Source organism: Molothrus aeneus, chromosome 4 (genome assembly GCF_037042795.1).
Source record: "Molothrus aeneus isolate 106 chromosome 4, BPBGC_Maene_1.0, whole genome shotgun sequence".
In the NCBI taxonomy this organism is placed as follows: Eukaryota; Metazoa; Chordata; class Aves; order Passeriformes; family Icteridae; genus Molothrus; species Molothrus aeneus.
The window spans coordinates 13,855,075-13,875,709 of NC_089649.1; the positions used below are offsets into that span (position 1 = coordinate 13,855,075).

The following is a 20,635-nucleotide window of genomic DNA, read 5'->3' on the forward strand; positions in this document are numbered from 1 at the left end:
GAAGGGAGCAGCCCTTTTCTATCTACAGATGGAAGTTAGACAGAGATTTGCTTTTGAGAGCTAAAAAGGCATTTGAAAGACACAGGGTTATCTGACATGCAGGTGCCATGTGTAGAAAATACGATCATTATTGATTGGTATACTGCTTAAGATAGGCCATCAAGCTTCATGCTTGGAATGTAAAATATTTTGCAAAGGAAAACAACCAAAGATGCTTTTGGAAACTGATTTGAAAGGAATGCTTATACTAAAGCAGGTTAATAAAGAGAACCTTTTTTCTTTACTGAGTGATGTTACCCAAGTCATACCTGGGTATTCTACAGGGGTGGCTTGGACAAAGGCACCTACCCAGTAACCCAGAACCACTTGATTGTAATTTCCTTTCTTTTCTAACACTGAGGCATTTAAGAACAAACATTATAGTTTACAGAGAAAAACCTTAGCTGCCAAAGTATTTTCCCTGCCATTTACTCTGAAGAAACATGTGAGAAAACAGTGTGTCCTGTGGAGGCTCTTTACAGCTTCAGCCCTGCATTAACCTCTAGTGTTGCAGATTGCCCATCCCTTTGCTACATTTTGCTGTTCTCCCAGGTGTAGGTGGCAGGGCTGCTCAGGTTCACTGAATTACTCAAATACACAGATATGCAAAGACTTGCAGCAGAACGCAAGCAGTGCCTGCCAAACAGGAGCTGATTCCAGGGTGTGATGAACAAGACTGCCAGATGGGTGGCTGACGCAGCCTGGAAATTAAAATATAAATATAGCTATATATGAATAGATACATTAGGCTTCCCTTGGGTTTTTTTGTGGTACTGAAAATGCAAGCAGTTGCTTGAAAACCCAAGGTAAAGATTGGGTAGTTTAAAAAGTCATTATCCATGTGGGGTGCTTGCAGCAATTCAGGTAAGCTCCAGTACAGTAATGTAGGTACTTGCTGGGGTTAAGTGCTTTTGAAATGGATTTTCACAAACAAAAAAAGCCTTTGGATTGTTACAAATTGTGTAAGACTCAAAGTAAAAGTGGACAGAAAGAATGATCGCGCTTGCCTGGGTGACTTTCAGATCCTTTCTGAAAAGCATGTTTTAAGTTAAAAAAAAAAAAAACCTAGGCATTCCAGAAAGTCTGTTTGAACAGCTGTCTGCTTTCTCACAGCATCATGTTTGTCATTCCTAGTGAATTCAGTGCCAGTGGCTGTGATCTTTCTGCTTTCAAAAATAAGCAGCTTGGGGTTTGTAGTCCAATATTATTTTTTTTCTCCTCCTAAATGTCAGATACAGTCAAATTCTGTCAAAGTTGACTCTTCCCAGAGAAGTGTTTGCTCTTCTCTTACTGTTTTCTGTCTCCTTTGCTTTGCATCCCTGGGATCCTCCCTTGTTGTGGCCTAGTTTTCTGCCTTTTGACTTGTAAGATAGATGCCTGAGGGAGAGCCCTCTGTTGTTTGGCTAAAAGAGCAAGCAGACACTGTGCACACAAATAATTCTTATAAACAAAAATAGCACAGTTCTGGTTTCTCACACAGTCTAGAATAGTTTTAGATGCACTGATATGCTAATATTATTGTCTCTCAGACATGTCTCAAAGCTGTATTTTCCTGTGGAGTGCTGCCCTCCAAGTGTTCTCCTTTATGGAAGCAGAGTAGGTGGGACTCCTGCAGCATGTGTTGGGATGGCAGTACATGGCTGTCCTCCCTGTTACCTGGAATGCATTGTTTTTCCACACCTGTGTAATTTGGATCAAGAACTACAGCTTTTTCAACTCTTTGATTGTTGTAAATTTTAGCAGAAATAAGCATTTTCTCTTTTTTTTTTAAGGACATTTTAGTACTGACAGGGTAAAGTAGAGATATAAAGTAGAATGTAGCTTTGACTTTTTAGCCATTATTTTTAAAAAGTTTATGTAGTGATCACTCTTGGGGAATGATATGCAGAGGGTTTATCTGCAGTAAATCTTACTTATTTCTTTCCAGATCAAAATGCTGGTGTAATTTTCATCAATAATTATAGCTAATTATATAACTAAAGTTATATTAATTAATTTCTCTTAAATTATATATTTTATTAAATTAGATTAGACATACAGATGCATGTCATCTTGTGTACACTGCCTTTTTCCATTATCTGCTTCTTCTTCTTCTTCCTTAAAGGAGGCATATAAGAATGTGGAAGTATGGCTAAATTAATTTATTGCAAGTTCTACCCTGACCCATAGAACTATAACATTTAATTAATATTTTGGAAGGATTTTGTAAGATCTCTTTTCTTTTTTCTGTGTAGAGATATCTTTACAAGCTGGTTTTTTTTCCCTCCTGAATTGATACAATTTCTCCATGTATATGGAAATGTATATGAAAAAACTAAAAATTGAAGGTATTTTAAAATTACGTGAAAAACTTTTAATAATATATGCTTTAAAAAAGAATTCTTCCGTAGTCTGCTAACAGGAAGCCTAGTCTGGACTGTATTGCCTTTTCGGTTGTGTGGAATGTTGCAGTCCAGGTGGTTTGAGACCAGGATCATATTTATGTTTGTGGCTCACAGTGAGCAATGTTTTTGTTATGTTCTCTGTGTACTACCATGTCTTAACCTCATAATTTACCTGACAAGGTGAATGTGATAGTGCAGATCAGTGTGCTTAAAAGTAAAATTTGTACTTAAAAGTGGGCAGAATGTCTTAAGGAATGGATTTTTACTAGACTTATGAGAATTCTTAAATATAAATGGATATTTAGGTTTTTTAACTGCATCCTGTAAAACTTGCATTGAGATGCTCAAGGTGACAGTGGAAAGAGGGTGCAGATTTCTCCTTCAGATGAAGAGCAGTGCTTTTAGGATGCATGAGAAACAATTGCCTGTGTTCCAATCTCTGCAGTAAGTCAGGGCAGAGGCTTGAGATAACATCTCTTTGTGATAGTATTACCAGTTGTTACACTGTTCTTAATTCCATTCATTTTTAAAAGCAACAGTGAAGCCTTTCTTACCTGCTAGATGTTTCCATAAGTGGTGGAGCTGACAGAGAAGTTTAGAAAATTAATGGCTTAAGGGTTTGTAAAAAACACAAGAAAAATTCATTTAGGGAGATCTTTTTCTTAGCAGTTGGTTTTAATAGAATTGCCATATTACTTTCTGTTTCCTGTAAGCATTAGCTAAATGAGTAAAGCATTGGTAATCTAATTTTTCTTAAAAACTCTCTTTTGAACAGTACTCTTGGGTTGTTCAGGTGCCAAGTTTTTGCTGATCTGCCATAAAGCTTTTCAGTAGGAACCTTTTTATTGGAACATTATTTATTGAACCAGTTTTCCAGCCAGCACAAGAAGATTGTGCTGTGCTTCTTGTTGTCCTGTTTTAGGCTGAATAATCTGATGTCTCAGCCTTCCCCCACAGATGTGTTTCTTGCTGGGGGATTGGGCTTGATGGCTATGTTTAGGGCAGAATTGTGTTTGCAGCCTTCCTCATTTCCCATCTATGTCCTGTTTTTCCCAGGAGAAGGAGGTTGCCTTGTTGGAAGTGTCTAAAGGATGAGGAACAGCCAGTCTCAAAGTCTTAACTTGTGTTAGGGTCAGGGTTTGAGTAAATTTCTGTCACTGAGAACAGAAACGAGGAAATAGTTCTTTCAACTGATATGATAAGAAGAAACCCTTCTTGTTTTGCTGTATTCAGTTGTAAAATAAAGGATAATATGTGATCATCAAAAAAATTTTTTACACAGAGTTTGTTCTATTTCTTCTTACAAATAAGTGTATGATAAATACTGTGGGCTATGACGATTTGGGTTGGGGTTTTTCTGGGTTCATGGATTTTTTCTTTTGGGGGTTTCTTGTGTGTTTTGGTTTTCTTTTTTTGTGGTGAGCATGAGTCTTTCAATCTCGCTTTTGCTTCTAAAGCACCATCTTGAAAGCATATGTTCAGTATGCTGCTCATGCTGTTTGTGTGTTGAAACCCTTGCTGAAAGAAGAGTGGCATCAAACTGATATCTCCAGGAGTTTCAATGAAGAACATGTTTGCATTTCTCAGCACCAGTGGTTGCTTCTAAGTCAGTGTGTCAAATCCTCTTTTCCCTGGATCAGACTAAAGCATCTTCATGCAGAACCAAATGGCTGTAACAGTCATGGAAGGCCTAGGAACATACAGATTGCTGGCATGAGCACAGAGACCACCCTTCTATTCCCCTAGGCCGATTAGAGATTGCTGAGAGTTTTGTGATAGTACATTTCATAATCAGTTGTTAATGAAAAGCAAATGGGGAGACACATGCAGAGAACAGGAGCAGTGGTAGATTGCTCACTGCAGTTGTTGTGTGCTGCCACTGCAACTAGAATAAAAAGAGGGAGGCAATAAAAACAATCTCTTAATTCTTGAAACTGTGTAGCACCTGGGAAAGACACTTCCAAATTCAAGAATAGTTGAGAAACTGAAACTTCTCCAGGCTGTCTTTAGGGAAACATGCCCAAAAGGTTTGAGAAGAGGAACTCTTGTCTAACTGAGGGAAGAGAAAGGAAAAGGGAGTAACATCTATAGGCCAGTATAATTTTACAGCTGTTTGAAAAATGCAGAGCTTATAATGGCTGGGTGTTGTAACCATGGGATGTTTTCTGTCCTGCAGGCACACATATCATTCTGTTTCAACACCTCCTGTTTGCCCTCAGAAAAACATAGCTGATGTGAAACTCCAGACAGGACCCACATCCATACAAAGCTCTGATGCAGTCATTATTCACCCTGGTGCTATGCTTGCAATGCTGGATCTTCTGGCCTCTGTTGGATCAGCAACACACCCAGAGGTAAGGGAAAAAAATGTGTGGTCTGAAGCTTTGGGAGTTGCTGGGGGAAGGGATGGCTGTGGGAAATAGGAAAGCTGGTGATGTCCTCTCATTTTGTACTGAAAAACTAATATATTTCCCAGGTTGAGTTGTATAACTGGTGGCATAGAGATCTGAAAGAAATTTCTTTATTTCATGGGCTTTCTTTTGTTTATCTCTTTCAAACTCTTGTAAGTAATGTAAGTTTAAAGAAAGGTCTGAAGTGGCCATCAGATAAGTTTCCAAGCACTGTGATTAATTCATGTTTTCCCTGATTTATTTGGTATTAATGCATACTGTGAGGACACAGGACTGAACATCATATCTTAGGCTATGCACACTGTTTGAAGGAGCTGGAATATGTTCTAGTTCTAAAGTTGTTCTAGTTAAAGTTCTAAATATGTTCTAGTTCTAAGTTATACTGACTGCTTTGTACAATTCCCAACCCAAAATGTCTTTGAATGTGAAGGATTTGTTGGACATTTTTGGAAGTTGCTTATGTATTTTTGTTTGAGATGTCTTCCCTGAAGAATACTTTTTATTTAAAAAAAATTAAGAGTTCTGAAAGCTTGCAAGAATTACTAGATTCTTCTTTCTTGGTCTCTACTGGTGTAGTAGAAAGCGTGGTAACTTTCTGCCTTCATGACATAAATTTGACAAGTATGTTGCATATATCTTTAGTTTTGTAGAGGTTATGGTGGTCGTGAGGAGCAGAATGAAGCCCATATAATCCAAGGGGAAGTAGTTAGCAACCTGATACACAAGTTAAACATTCACAAATCGATAGGGCTGGTGGAATCTGCCCAAGGGTGCTGAGGAAGCTGGTGGAAGTGCTCACCGAGCCACTTTCCATCATTTACCAGCAGTCCTGGCTAATCAGGAAAATTACAGCTGGCTGCAATTTAGTCAATGTGATGCCCATCTACAAGACTGGCCAGGAAGATCAGGGGAACCACAGGCCCCTCAGTCTGACCCCGGTGCTGGGGAAGGCTTTGCAGCCGATCATTACACATCCCATACTGCAGCACGTACAGAACAGTTGTGAAATCAGGCCCAGCCAGCATGGCTTTATGATAGGCAGGTCCTGTTTAACTAACCTGGTCTCCGGTGACAAGGTGACCCTCTTGGTTGATGAGGGAAAGGCTGTGGATGCTGTTTACCTGGACATTAGTAAAGCTTCTGACACTGTTTGCCGCTGCATTCTCCTGGAGAAACTGGCTGGTCGTGGCTTGAGTGGGTGCACTCTTTGCTGGGTTAAAACTGGCTGGGTGGCCAGGCCCAGAGTGGTGGTGAATGGAGTTACTACACCCATCTGGCAGATGGCCACCAATGGTGCTCCCCAGGGCTCAGGACTGGGCCAGATCTGTTTAGTATCTGTGTTGATCTGCATGAGGGAATCAAGTACACCCTCAGTCAATTTGTGGATGGCACGAAGTTCAGCCAGAGTGCTGATCTATTGGAGGGAAGGAAGGCTCTGCAGAGGAATCTGGACAGGCTGGATTGATGGGTTGAGGGCAGTTGTGTGAGATTGCCAAGTGCTGAGCCCTGCTCTTGGGTCACAACATCCCCAGGCAGTGCTGCAGGCTGGAGTGGCTGGAAAAGACCTGGAAATACTGGTCTACAGTATGAGCCAGCTGTGCCCAGGTGGCCAAGAAGGCCAATGGCATCCTGGCCTGTATCAGCAAGTGTGGCCAGAAAGACCAGGGCAGTGATCATACTTGGTACTGCTGAGCCTGCACCACAAGTCCTGTGTCCAGTTCTGGACCCCGCACTACAGGAAAGACACTGAGGTGCTGGACCCTGTCCAGAGAAAAGCAGAGGAGCTGAGGAAGGGTCTGGAGCACAAGTCCTGAGAGGAGTAACTGAGGGAGCTGGGAGTGTTTTAGCCTGGAGGAAAGGAAGCTCAAGGAGGTTCCTTAGCTCTCTCTAAAACTACCTGAAAGTAGGTTGTAGCAAGGGGAGGGGCAGTCTCAACAAGTCAAACAAGTGATAGGCTGAGAGGAAATGGCATGAAGTTGTGCCAGGGGAAGTTTAGGTTGGATATTAGGAAAAACTTCTTTACCAAAAAGGTTGTTAAGCACTTGAATGGGCTGCCTAGGGCACTCTTTGAGTCAGCAGGCATGGAAGTCTTTAAAAGACATGTAGATGTGGCACTTGGGAACATGGTGTAGTGGTGGGCTAGGCCATGCTGGGTTAAGAGTTCAACTCAGTGATCTTGAACGTCTTTTCCAACCTAAATGATTATGTTTCTAAGTTACTAGGAATAGCTTAATAGTCACAAAAATAAGAGTTTCTAGTTCTCTCTAAGCTGGCTATCTTTGCTGGTGAAAAGTAGAGGTTAGTTTAACCATTCTTACCTGAATTATTTTTCTTGACCATAGTTCTGCTAATCCTTTGTCTAACTAATTACCCTTTTTTGTGCAGAGTGTTTCTTTACACAGACATGTGCACACACACACCCTGAAAACACAAAAGTGCATGCATGTATATTTAAGTATAGTTAATTTTCTGTATTTATTGCTAATGGTAGTTTCTTTTCTATTATTATGTATAAAGCCTTTCTTCTATTTTCCTCCTCAGTTTGCACTTTCTCAAGCCCTGTGCTGTTCTCTTTTACAGCATGCGCTGGATCTGCAGCTGGCGGTGGCCAACATCCTGCAATCTCTTGTGCATACAGAGAGAAACCAGCAAGTCATGTGTGAAGCTGGGCTCCATGCACGACTTCTGCAAAGATGCAGCGCTGCTCTGGCAGATGAGGACCACTCCTTGCATCCACCACTCCAAAGGATGTTTGAAAGGCTGGCCTCCCAGGCTCTGCAGCCCATGGTGTTGAGGTCAGAAGGATAGCCCTGAAGTTCAGTTGGACTGAGGCCTGCAGCCTGCACTGTCCCTGGCTCACTGTAAATGGCTGGCAGTGGTAGAGAGCCTTAGTGACCTGATGTGGTAGAGATAGCACAATATCCCATTTTTTCTCATCAAATAGGTTGTCTCTTGACAGAGAGAGACTTTTTACCAGGGCCTGTAGTGACAGTACCAGTGCTACAGGTTTTAAAGTGCAAGAGGCTGGATTTAAATTAGACTTGAGGAAGACATTTTTTACAGTGAAGGAGCTGAGACACTGGAAGAGGTTGTCCAGAGAAGTTGTGAATGTCCCATCACTGGAGTTGTTCAAATCAGGTTAACAGGGCTTTGAACAACCTAGTGTAAGTGAAAGCAGTACCAGCACACAGCAGAGGGCTTAGACCAAATGACCTTTAAAGGTTCCTTCCAACCCAAACTGTCCTGGGGTTCTGTGGTCTCAGCTGTAAGAGGGAATTTATTTGTATTATTTCCTATGGATCACTGGCTGGCTGACCTGTAGCCAGGACAGCTGCTTGGTTCCCCTCAGCGACATGTAGCTGTGTCAGAAGGGATTCTGCAAGGAGCCCTTTAGCTCATAGTCACATTACAGGGACTTCAGCTTCTCTAAGCAGAGCCATTGATAGCCTGGGTAGCTCTATAGTGAGATAGTACAGTTATCTAGAGATACAGGTGTTGATAGCTGTGAAATGATTCCCCCAGCCAAATAGGACACACTGGTAAAACAAAGCTGAAGTCACTTACTTCAGCCTATGATCTGCCTCTCCAGAAGAGTTCCCCTTGCTGGACATACATCATCGAATGTCCTGATGTTCTCCTACAGAATGCAGCAGCCTCCTGCCATGTTTTCAAATGATGAGAAGGGAATTATCAAAATTGCTTTTTTTTTATGATAAATTACTTTATCAAAATTGCTTGATTTTCAAAATAGCATCAAATTTTGAAAGCATTTGTTCCTAAATTAAATTGTTTTGAATGGATCAAATATGTTATGGATCATAATTATGCATTGGATAATTTTCTTAGTTAAAAGTTTATTGCAAGCAATTACTGTCTTTTTTAAAAGTGCTATTAGATTTGGTGCCACTATAGGCAAATAAGTAGAGAAAAATACTTCCAAATTTTTTTTTCTCTTTCTTAGGGAATTTTTACGCTTGGGAAATCCTTTGAATTGTGGAGCCTGGGACAAAAAGTTGTTGAAACAGTACCGAGTGCACAAACCGAGCTCACTGAGTTTTGAACCAGAAATGAGAAGTAGGTGCTCAAGTGCTAAAAATGTGTGTAAATAATGTTTCACTCATGTCCCCCAATTGCATACCTATTTAAAATTTTTAGATAAGCATTCATAACAACCCAACTTTACCCCAGCTTTGTATGAATGTGAAATCATCAGAACAGTCAGACTGGAAAAGTTCTAAAACCAGAGGGAATGTAGTACTTATATTGAGTATATATCCAGCAAAGATTATTGCAGGTTTTTATATTAAGAAGTAACTGTTAAATATGGTAGTAGTTTGTTTTTAAGTCTTGAGTAGGTTGTGCATTTGTAGTTACTTAACATTATTTTTTCTCAGCTACTTTCATGTGCACACAACAAATCACCATATCTGTGTAGTATCTCCCATGGGTTCAGTAAGGTGTCAGATAACTGCTCAATCTCCTATTATTATCCTTGAGTTGTAGAGCTTGGGAATGGCTATTCATGTAGTACAGTAGAGTCTCAGTAAATTATAGTACAAAGAAATTTTTGAAAAGTTTCCAAAGCACAAGATATTTATTTCTGTGTGTCAGCTTGGTCATTATATGGCTGGCTGTGACATATCATTAAAAATACCTTAGTTGAAATTTTTGAAATATTTAAAAGAAACTAGAAAGTATCTTAGATGATACTGGATAAGCATTAAATCATGAAATAAATAAGCAAAATAAATTAACTGAATTTGTGTTATATTATCATGTTCACTAGATTTTAAAAGAAGGGAGAAGAAGAGATTCAATTTATCTCTTGGCCAGTGTTCTATTTATTTATATATATATATATATTTGGATTAGAGTATTATTACTGGGAAAAATAAACAATGAAAACAATGAAAATGTGAGACTAGAAAGTTTTTAGCCTAGGAAAGAAAATGCAAAGCTACCTCCTGAATACCACAAGTTAGGTTAAATTGCCTAAGCTAAATTCTCTTTCTGCTCACTGAGATTGCATCTGAAAAAGCACAAAGCAGAATTTTCCCTGCTTGTTAAGTCAGGTAGCAGGAATGCATCTGAAGAGGAGCCTCTGCAAAAAGGACACTGTGCTGACATGAGATAATGGGGAGGGCCTCTTGGCTTTAACTAACTTTCCTTGGTGTGTTGTGCAAGATGCCCATCTTTCTGCCTTGGTTGAGCCTTTTTATAATCAAAGCAATGCTGCCCAGCTCATTATCTTATGAGAAGCTGAACTAGATGACAATCTGTGGACAATTCAGCTATTCCACCAGACTTGAAAGGTCCAAATAAACAGCCTGAAAATGCCTCCCTTTTGCGATGCTGTATTGCAATGCTGTGTTGTTTCTTGGCTTCTCCTGTAGATAGCATGGTCACCTCCATGGAAGGCCTGGGTCCTGACAGCGTCTTCGGTGCGCACGAGGACAGCCGCTATCGGATAAGCAAGAGCCTGCTCAAGCCAGCAGAAGGGAGCACAGTGCCCCTGACCAGAGTCAAGTGTTTGGTCTCCATGACAACCCCACATGATATCAGGCTTCACGGGTCATCGGTGACACCGGCCTTCATCGAGTTTGACACATCTCTGGAAGGGTTTGGGTAAGGTCCTGCCGTGCTCTCAAGTAGCATGGGCACAGTGCAGTGTTTGCTTACTTCCTGTTTGCCCAAAGGAATGCTTTTAAATTTTAATAGACTGTTTGCAAGTAAGGAACAAATGAACTCTTTAAAGAGGAGAAAGGAATGCTTCGAGTCACATAAATTTCCAATTTCTCATTCATTAATATCTTGATAAAAAATGCTTGCTTTCCATGTATGAAAGTGAAAAAAAGAAGTATGTGTCATTGATGGGACCCTCTCAGTTCTGGGTTTCACATCCCTTTTGAAACAAAGGAATGCCAACATACCCTTGAAGGGTTGCTGAGATTTATGTATGACATTTGGATGGCACAGGTATTCTAAGACCCACTTAAAATTGCTGAAAAACATGAAAATGTGAAATTGCATCAGAAATACAAATGAAGCAGACAAGGCAGCTATGATGAGTTCAAAGAACTGAAAGAAACTTAGTATTACTAACGGGAGGCGTAGCCTGGATATCATGCTTAGCTAATTTTTTTCTTTTAGCACCACTTACTTGTTCTTCTCTCTCTAATTAAACACCTGCTGAGTGAAGCACTTTTTTGAGGATCATGTAATATGATTTAACTATTCAGAAGATGAAAGCATGACACCATTCTCAACATCTGTTTAAGGAAAATGTTTGGTCTTTTTGGTTATAAAAATGAAACAGAAAATCTTGAGTACTTGGGAGCTCTGCTGCTGTCTGCATTCTCTTTTCAGCTCTGTAAAGCAAGGTGCAGCTTCCATTTTCCATCTAGCCTTAACATCCAATACAGTCAGGGACAGACTTATTTTTTTAGTAAACAAGTGCTACTCTAATCTGTGTTCTACATCCTTCATAAGAGAGAAGAAAAGAAAATTGTCTGGACCAAAGAACTTGAAATAGGCTGGCAAAATGAATTTTCATTGTGTTTGCTTCAGGAGATTTGTGGGTACTGGTAACATGTCCAGAAGTAACTCACATAATGCAGTTGTGACTTCTTGAAATTTCAGCAAGTCAACTAAGAAGGCTTCTATAATAAATTAAAAAAAAATTAAGAACTTTTTTCCTTATATTGATTTCCATTGTGTCCACAGCATCAGAGGCTCTTGTAAGGACCAAACATAGCTAAGCTGGAGGAATATGATGTTAGTGTGAGAACATATTTTCTTAAGATAGGAATGTCATTGTCTGCAGTTGCCAGATCCTTTGACTATTTGGCTGATTCAGTCTCTTTAGAAAGTTCAGAACAACTCAAAGGCTGCTGCAAGATGCAGGTGCCCACAAGGGAACATCTTAGGCTATGGAGCCACGTGGGCATGACGCTATACCTTCACATCAAAGGCTTACACTGCCAAAGTTCTTTGTGTTAGAGATAATTTAGACTCACAATGAGCAATCTTGAGAATTAATTCCTATTTTTCATTACTACAGAAGTCACAAAGCATGTGTGCTTACGGTATATTTTCCTAAGCCATGTTTTGTTTGTACTGAACTCCACTTACACTGACTTCCATAAACTCCAGTGTGTTACTGGTCTTGTGTTTAACAGCTGCCTGTTCTTGCCAAGTCTGGCTCCCCACAATGCACCTACAAATAATGCTGTTACTACAGGACTTGTTGATGGTGCCGTTGTGAGCGGAATTGGAACTGGTGAGTATCCAGTGTGACTGGTAACAAAGTGTTTTGCATCTGATGTTTAGTTCTCTTAGACTTCTAAGAGAAGTGTCCAACCCCATACTTCATGGTTAGCCATGAATTGATAGTATGATGTTGGACACTGTGCACCCACAATCAGGAACTTCTTGTGTCCTTTTTTTTAATGTGTTTCTGTTGCCCCCAAGACAGTGAAAAGCAATATAAAATATAAATGTGTGATTGCTTTAAAATGCAAAGCTTAAAGCAGAAGGCTAAATTGTAATCAACCAACGTGTATGAGTAATAAGCCAGATGCATTAAGAAAAAGTTGAGGTCATAGTGTGTAGAGCACATAGGAAATGTGGAATGAATTTTAATGCCGTACTTGTGACTTTGTTCTGCTGAATCCTTGACTGCATTTATTACAGGCATAGTTGCACATACCATCACAAAAGCCCCATCTAAATTGTTTGCCATCACTTTTACATGTTGTGGATTATTCACCCTATAGGAACCAGAATGCTTAATTAAAAGCTGTGGGATTAATTGAACATGGTCACTTAGTTGTTAAGTCTAAAAACTAAGGTGAAGGCTTACTGCAGTAAGATAGAATTAGTGAGAGCATCCTGGGATATCAAGTGGAGTTAGATGTATGTGGTAGAGAGATGTTCCCTTAACAGAGGCTTCTTCAGCGTCTGAGAAAGCATAGCTAGCTATATAAGGAACAGGATCAAGTAGGTATCCTAACTGCAGCTATGTAATGGGCTTCTTTTTATTTTTAGGTGAAAGGTTTTTCCCACCGCCATCTGGTTTAAGCTACTCAACTTGGTTTTGTATTGAGCATTTTAGTACACCCCCCAATAACCACCCTGTGAGACTCCTCACTGTAGTGCGGCGCGCGAACTCCTCGGAGCAGCATTACGTCTGCCTTGCCATTGTCCTCTCGGCAAAAGACCGCTCACTGATTGTTTCAACTAAAGAGGAATTGCTTCAGAATTATGGTAAGAGTTGTGCCACATCATCAGCTGATGCTGGCAGTATTATAGGGATGCAACAGCAAGTTGACTTTAAACCCAGTATCCAGAAGAATTGTGTGCTGGAACTTAAATTGCTGCTTCACCGGTTCCTGATCTTTTTGACAATGGAAAAATGCAAACTGTAAACATTACATGGAGCTGTTATAATTTCCAAAGAAGGTTTGATTTTTGTATATAAAAGAAAAATTTTTGCCAAAACCCCAGGTAATAAGTATTCAAGGGAGGGATTACATCATTGGTTTTGAAAGGTTTTGCCTTTGATTTATATTGTGTCATTTATTTTAGACATCATCTTTTGAGGTCTTGATGTGCAAATTTTAACTGTCTTTGCTTTGAAGAAGTTTGGAAACAGTAAACTAATAGGTTGAAGGCTTTTTCAGTCTGGATAGTCCCAGTAGTGGAGGGAATTTTGAAGGCAAACAGTCATTCACTTCATGTTCTAATGCTGTGGTCAGTTTTCAGAAACAGTTTGTATCTCCATTTAGTATCTGTGCCCAAAGGAGAGGAATTACAGGAGGTGTAGTGAAGATCTAGGTGAAGCTGGTGATACCAATAACTTGAGAGTTGAAAACCCATAGTGTAAAGTAGGAATTAAACCTCCTAAATTACAAAGATACTGACAGTGCTTTCTTTCTCAGAGGACCAAATTCTAGAAGAATGAAGCAAGTTTATCTTCACACTAACTGCTTTAGCCTGCACTGAAGCTATAGTTCATATGTTTTTAGTTTAGTGAGTACCTATAATCAAACTCCCTGAAAGAGATTGGATTTGAAAAGGCTTTGTCAGAGAAGATATGAAGGTTTCTGACTATAAAGACTGTTTTTTGCTTCAACCAGGACACTTTGCTTCACTCAAATGCTACCCTGTTGTGTCTAAATCATAGTTGGTGGTGTACTGTTGAGTGCTGAGCAGGTAGGGACCTGAAGAACTGAGACTGGAAGTGCTGTGCACAACACAGGGATTGGAAGTGCTGACAGTCTCTTGTAAGAATAAATGGGGTGATTTAAGGACCCTTATTGAGAGCGAGAATTGTGCTTAGAGATGTTTGGCTAAGAAAAAGAACTTGAGATTATTTTTGTATCTGAACATTAGTTCTAAATACTCTGCTTTTAACATTTTCCTTGTGCTGTTTCTAAAGAAATGAGTGTTCTCCCTGTGCAGGCAGCTGTTGTGGTAAGAGGATTAATGGTTTCTTTTCCTTCAGTATGAAAGAGTGAAGAGAGATCTGAAAAGTTCATGGTTGAAACATTCCCTGGGTTTTGGGGAATTTTTTTTCCTTTTTTTCTTTTTTTCTTACTGTTGGGACAGCTTTTAAGTAGAGTAAGGGTCATTTTTGTGATGCAAAAGTGGGAATAAAAGGTCTGGGAGTATGGGTATCATCCTCTCCTCAGTGTGAGAAAGGTGAAAAATAGCTCTGTGGGTTTGGGGACACAGCTGTTGGTTCTTGGTGACTGCTACTGTAGAAACTTCTTCAGGAAAACAACAAAAGATCTTTCTGTAACTTGCATGGCAGCAAGAGAAAGTAAAAACTTCAGCCAACTAGTAATTCCAGCTAAAATTTTGAAGGGAGGGGAGAAGGTGAGAAGTAAAATACAGTTGTTAAAAGTCTGAATATGTCCTGCAATTTTTAAGCTCTTGTAACATTTCTGCTGGTGCCCACTAACTGGTGCTTTTCCTTTAGTTGATGACTTCAGTGAGGAATCATCGTTTTATGAAATTCTTCCCTGTTGTGCCCGTTTCCGCTGCGGTGACCTCATTGTGGAAGGCCAGTGGCATCACCTAGTTCTGGTCATGAGTAAAGGCATGCTGAAGAACAGCACAGCTGCACTCTACCTCGATGGACAGCTTGTTACCACTGTTAAGGTAAAATAAATCTTTCAATTCTCATTTTTACTGGTCTGAGTGATTTTTTTTTTCCTCTGTGCAGTAAAAAACCTTACAAGAAAAAAGTGCAAAATCACCACCACCACCCTGTCCAAAAGGTGGTCACCCCCAACAGAATAGAAAAAAACCCCAACCCAAGCAAAAAAAACAAAAAGAAAAACAAACAAAAAAAAACCAACAAGCAAACACCACATTTATTTGCAAAGATCAATACCTCATTATTAGGTGGAAGAAACTGCAGAGCTGTAGAAAAAACAGCATGTTGACTTCCAAAGTTTACCTCCCAGTATTCCTTTTGCAGGAGAAGGACTACAGTATGTTGTTATGCTGACAGCTGTAATACATGAGTGTCTATCTGGCCATCTGTCTGGCTATGCATGACTACATTTAATAGCTACAAACAGAATTTTTACAATGCAAATAGAAAAAAGCCTGTGTGGTTGTTACTGTCTTTATATATCAGCCAGGATCTTACTCGTGTATTTGTTTAACTGTTTGAAAAGTCTGAATTTAGTTCATCACATTTGCACTTTAGCTTGAAATGATGTAATTTCCAAAGGTTGGGTAAGGAGAAACAACACTACTTTGAGCACTGTGTCTTTAGAATTAAGACACAACTTCTTTAGGCACAGAATTATCATGTTCTCCTGTGTTTCCATACACATCTTCATCTTTTGATAGCCACTTCTGGTCTTCACATTTCCTTTCTGATTAATGTTCTTTACTGTCTACTTCAGTACAGTGTCAGAATACCCTCCGTTACATAGCAATCATTTGGTACCTCCCCTGGCTTGTAAAACGATTTTTGGACAAAATTTCTGATCTTGTCACGGTACCCTTGCTCCCTCACTAACTTGCCTGTGTTTTGTTCCCTCACAGCTTCACTACATCCACAGCAGCCCCAGTGGCTCTGGCTCTGCCAACCCCCCCGTGGTCAGCACGGTGTACGCCTACATCGGCACGCCGCCCGCCCAGCGCCAGCTCTCCTCCCTGGTGTGGCGCCTGGGCCCCACACACTTCCTGGAGGAGGTGCTGCCGGCCCCAGGGGTCAGCACCATTTACGAGCTGGGACCCAATTACGTCGGGAGCTTCCAAGCGGTTTATGTTCCATGTAAGTACAGGTCAGGTGGCACCTGGTAACTTGGGCTGGCTGGGCTGGACTTTTTTTGTGCGTACTGGCAGAAGAGGTGAGAAAGTATGCAGGAGCAGGGAAGAAAAGCTTGCTTTTCACAGGAAGAAGATTAGTAGCTGCTGTTGAAGAGGATGATAGGAATCCAAATTCTTGTGCTGAGATATAGTAGAAGTGCTTGTATTCCTCACTTCAGTTTTAAACCAGCTAGAAAAGTCATTATTCATACTGTATGCAATATTTATCTGTAGAAAGTGAAATCAGAAAGGATACAACATTTTAAAGATATGTTTATGTATTCTCTTTGAATCTTGTGTCTCTCATACCATTCCAAGGCAGCTTTCCTATCAAACTGTAATAAAAAACCAGTTGTCACAGGCAAAGATGCAGATTTACCAAATGCCTCTCTAGCTTTTGATTGTTTTCCTTCAGAAGAGAAGGGAAGTTTACAGCCTTTAGGCTGGACAGTATCACATCTCAGCTATTTGCAAAATCTTTTTTTAATACCTATTCTGCAGTGTAAGTTGCTTAAGGTTTTACTGTTCAAATTAAAAGAAAAACAGTGCCATTAATTAAGGGAACTTCTATTTTGCCTTTAAGGTAAAGATTCGAAGTCTGAAGGAATCAATCCATCACCAGTATCTTTGGTACCAGAAGAGAAGGTCTCCTTTGGTCTCTATGCACTGTCAGTTTCTTCATTTACAGTGGCAAAAATAAGGAAAGTTTACAACAAGTTGGATAGTAAAGCTATTGCCAAACAGGTATGTTGGGAAGTCAGGCAGTAAATGTGTATGACTTTTTCCTTTCTTTTAACTTACTTCAAGATAATCTGCTCAATGCAGCCAGGAACAGTCTAGTGCGATCCCCCTCCTGTGAGCAAGGATACCTTTCACTGTGTCAGGTTGCTCAAAGTGCATTCCAGCCTGACCTTGAGTGCTTCCAGGAACTGAGAAATCACAGCTTCTCTAGGCACTAGATGGCTGATCTTGGGGCCTTCTATGATGGGGTGACTGCATCAGTGGACAAGGGAAGGGTTACAGATGTGCTTTATCTGCACTGCTGTAAAGCCTTTGACATAGTCCCACACTACATCTTTCTCTCTAAAGAGATATTGGAGAAATATGGATTCAGTTGGTGGGCTGTTAAGATGTATGAGAAAGTGGTTGGACAGTTGCATGCACTGGGTAATGGTCAATGGCTCAGAGTCCCAATGGAAATTGGTGACAAGTGCTGTCCCTCAGGAGTCCATGTGGGGGCCAGTATTATTTAATACCTTCATTAATGACAGAGAGGGATCAAGTGCACCCTCAGCACATTCACTGATGAAACTAAGCTGAGTGGTGTTATTGACACTTCAAGGACAGGATTCCATCCAGTGGGATCTGGATGAGTTCCAGGGCTGGGTGGGCCCATAGAAGTGAGCCAATTGGATGCTCATGAGGTTTAACAGCACCGAGTACAAGGTGCTGCACCTGGGTCAGGGCAGTCCCTGGTATCAATCCAGGCTGGGGATGAGCAGATTGAGGGCAGTCCTGCTGAGAAGAGCTTGGAGGTGCTGGTGGAAGGGGGGCTGGACATGACCTGGCCATGAGCATTCACAGCCCAGAAGGCCAAACATGTCCTGGGCTGCATCCAAAGCACCGTGGGCAGCAGGTGAGGGAGGGGATTCTGCCCCTCTGCTCTGGTGAGACCCCGCCTGCAGTGCTGCATCCAGCTCTGGGGTCCCCAGCACAAGAAAGACATGGACCTGTTGGAGGGAAGACCTCTAAGATGATCAGAGGGATGGAGCATCTCTCCTGAGAGGAAAGGCTTAATCCGGGTTTGTTTTATGTTACTCCTGATCACAGCAGGAAAATTTGTAAGTTAAGAATTTTAGGTTTGCATAAAATAACCTCTTCCCTTCAACCCCTGCTGGTTTTTTTCTTGTTTTCTTCAGCTGGCAATTTCTTCTCATGAAAATGCCACACCTGTGAAGCTGCTACATAACTCAGCAGGACATTTGAATGGACCAGCACGCTCCATTGGTGCAGCTTTGATAGGGTATTTGGGTGAGTTGAGCACTTAAGAATTATTATGCTTTAAAGTTATTAATTACTTGTCAGTAAGAACTCAGGTCTAGAAAATAAATCATGTGATTGATGAATGTTAATGATGTATTGTATTTATTGAACATTTTTATATTCTATGGACATACTGTTATCTTTTTTTTTTGCTCACATGGGATGCTTGTTTCAGTTTATGATTCATTAATATGAAAATATATTCAATACTTTACCTTAGGTCATAAACTATTGTTATATATTTCCTTCACTTTCTCTTCTAAGGTGTCATAATTCTTCTAGTAACATTCTTTTTAATTCAAATAATGCTAAAATGAAAATTGCTTTCACATCTTCACAATTATTTCTTGCAAAAATTTGATTTGAATATATTTTAATTCATTCTCTCTGTGCTCAGGAGTAAGAACATTTGTCCCCAAACCTGTTGCCACTACACTACAGTACATTGGTGGGGCTGCTGCTATTTTGGGACTTGTAGCCATGGCATCAGATGTGGAAGGGTTGTATGCAGCTGTGAAAGCCTTGGTCTGTGTGGTAAAGAGCAATCCACTGGCCAGCAAAGAGATGGAAAGAATCAAAGGTTATCAGGTATGTAAGAAATCTCTTAAAACAGACTAGGCTGATTGCATTGAATTTCACTGTTTGTCATCACACTTCCCGTGGAAATCTCTTGTGTTGTAACCCAAGTTTCCCTTTAAAAGTTTCTTGAGGTCTTGGTTAATTAGCATAGATGAATTATTTATGATGTCTTTTAAAGGAGAGGGTGAAAAGTTTTTTGCTAAGCCATTGTGCACATTTAGCTGCATTGCTGAAACTGAGCCTTCAGTGACATCACAGAAGAGCACAACTGTCGTACTTAAATGAGTCTTTTCTTGTGATTTTGAACCCACCCCTGCAAGCCCGGGAGCTTGTGTCTCTGATGGGCCAGCAAGAGAGAGGATAAGGGTACATAAAAAAACCCCAAACAAGTGAACTCCTAGAAGCATCCTTTTAAGGAGACTGCATGGATTTTGTAGTTAGTGATGCTGTTTCCTTTCAAGCTGAAGACATAATTCTCCACTGGGATGGGGAAAAGGCAATCACTTATGCAGAAAGATTGGTTGACTGATTCAAAGAGATCTTCACATGAGCAATGCGTTTTATGTTTCTCATGGAAGTTGCTTTACTGAAATGGAAAGTTCTGTGGTTTGGGCTGTGTATTTACAAACCTTGAAATGCTAGTGCCTGGTGCAGTTACATCAAAACCTATCATTCCAAAGAGCCTGGTGCAGACCTTGGCTTACTGTGAGCAAACAAGTCTAGACAGTGTCCTTCTTGTATCATGAGTAGTCAGTGGATCGTCACAAATGACCTTACATTCCACTTGTATTGAGATCAGCAAATAGTGTGGTTTGAGGGAGATTCCCAGAAATCTGTATTTCTTTTGTGTTTCAATGAGGATGGTAAAGCTGAACAGGCCAGAATGTTGAGTGTTTAAACAAGTTTGCTTCAGAAGAAAAGAGACTATAACAGTAAATCTGGCAAATGGTTCTTTCCCAGCCCAGGCTATAAGTTAGAGCAGAAGTGGGGACTGCAGTCATGCGTAGGGGAGCAAAGCATAGCAAGAAAAAAAGAGGCTTATTCATATTTATGTTACTTTTTTTCAGTGCCAGAATACCTCTCATTTGGGCATGCAGTGCTCTAGGCCTGCTCCATTTGTCTGCCATGTTCATGACTGCTGTCCAGGAATGTAACTGCTTAAGGATGTGCTGTCTTAAACTGACTGCCAGCGAGCTGAGAGCGGTGTGTGTGTCCCTAATCCTCAGGGCCTAGATGCTATCTGTGGTGTAAACAGATGTTTTATGAGCTAGAAAGTGTCCTGGATATGCTGCTTTTGTAATGAACTGCAATGCCACTTGCAAACTCTTTCATCAAGAGTATCAACCAGCAGACATACTTTAAAGGCCTTCTCAAAAGGGGCACAGGCATTTCATCTGTTCTCCAGCATGCTTAGACAACATTGCTGTGTGCTCACAGGACTAATCCCTTTTCTGTTTACTTGTTCAAGCTGCTGGCAATGCTGTTAAAGAAGAAACGGTCCCTTCTGAACAGCCACATTCTCCACCTGACCTTTTCCTTGGTGGGAACTGTTGACAGCGGGCATGAGACATCCATTATCCCAAATTCTGCTGCCTTCCAGGACCTGCTCTGTGATTTTGAAGTATGTAGAGCTGCACAGAAGAGTGATTATTATGCTGGATAGTGATTAAGTCAGATGCTGATAGGGTACCTCAAATATTCAACAGTAGCAAATTAGGCTGTTATACTGAGAACATCCTATTTCTTATATTGTACAGTGGAGCAGGTGAGCAGTGAGATTATTGGTAACTTTCCCTGCTGAAATGGCTTGAATCACTGCACAAACAATGGATGGGTGCCACAGGTGTT

The 20,635-nt window shown here is 40.6% G+C and overlaps 1 protein-coding gene across 1 annotated transcript in view; it reads left to right on the top strand.

Annotated features, from left to right (window-relative positions):
* The window catches only part of WDFY3 (WD repeat and FYVE domain containing 3), a 151,705-nt gene that overhangs the window by 84,729 nt on the left and 46,341 nt on the right, over positions 1–20,635 (top strand). Inside the window, exons 14-25 of the mRNA XM_066547961.1 lie at positions 4,600–4,777; positions 7,415–7,629; positions 8,796–8,908; positions 10,228–10,459; positions 12,013–12,113; positions 12,881–13,099; positions 14,817–14,998; positions 15,899–16,130; positions 16,749–16,909; positions 18,085–18,196; positions 18,606–18,796; positions 20,256–20,408. Of these exons, the coding sequence (XP_066404058.1) occupies positions 4,600–4,777; positions 7,415–7,629; positions 8,796–8,908; positions 10,228–10,459; positions 12,013–12,113; positions 12,881–13,099; positions 14,817–14,998; positions 15,899–16,130; positions 16,749–16,909; positions 18,085–18,196; positions 18,606–18,796; positions 20,256–20,408 (2,089 nt within the window). The remainder of the gene's footprint in view (positions 1–4,599; positions 4,778–7,414; positions 7,630–8,795; positions 8,909–10,227; positions 10,460–12,012; positions 12,114–12,880; positions 13,100–14,816; positions 14,999–15,898; positions 16,131–16,748; positions 16,910–18,084; positions 18,197–18,605; positions 18,797–20,255; positions 20,409–20,635) is intronic.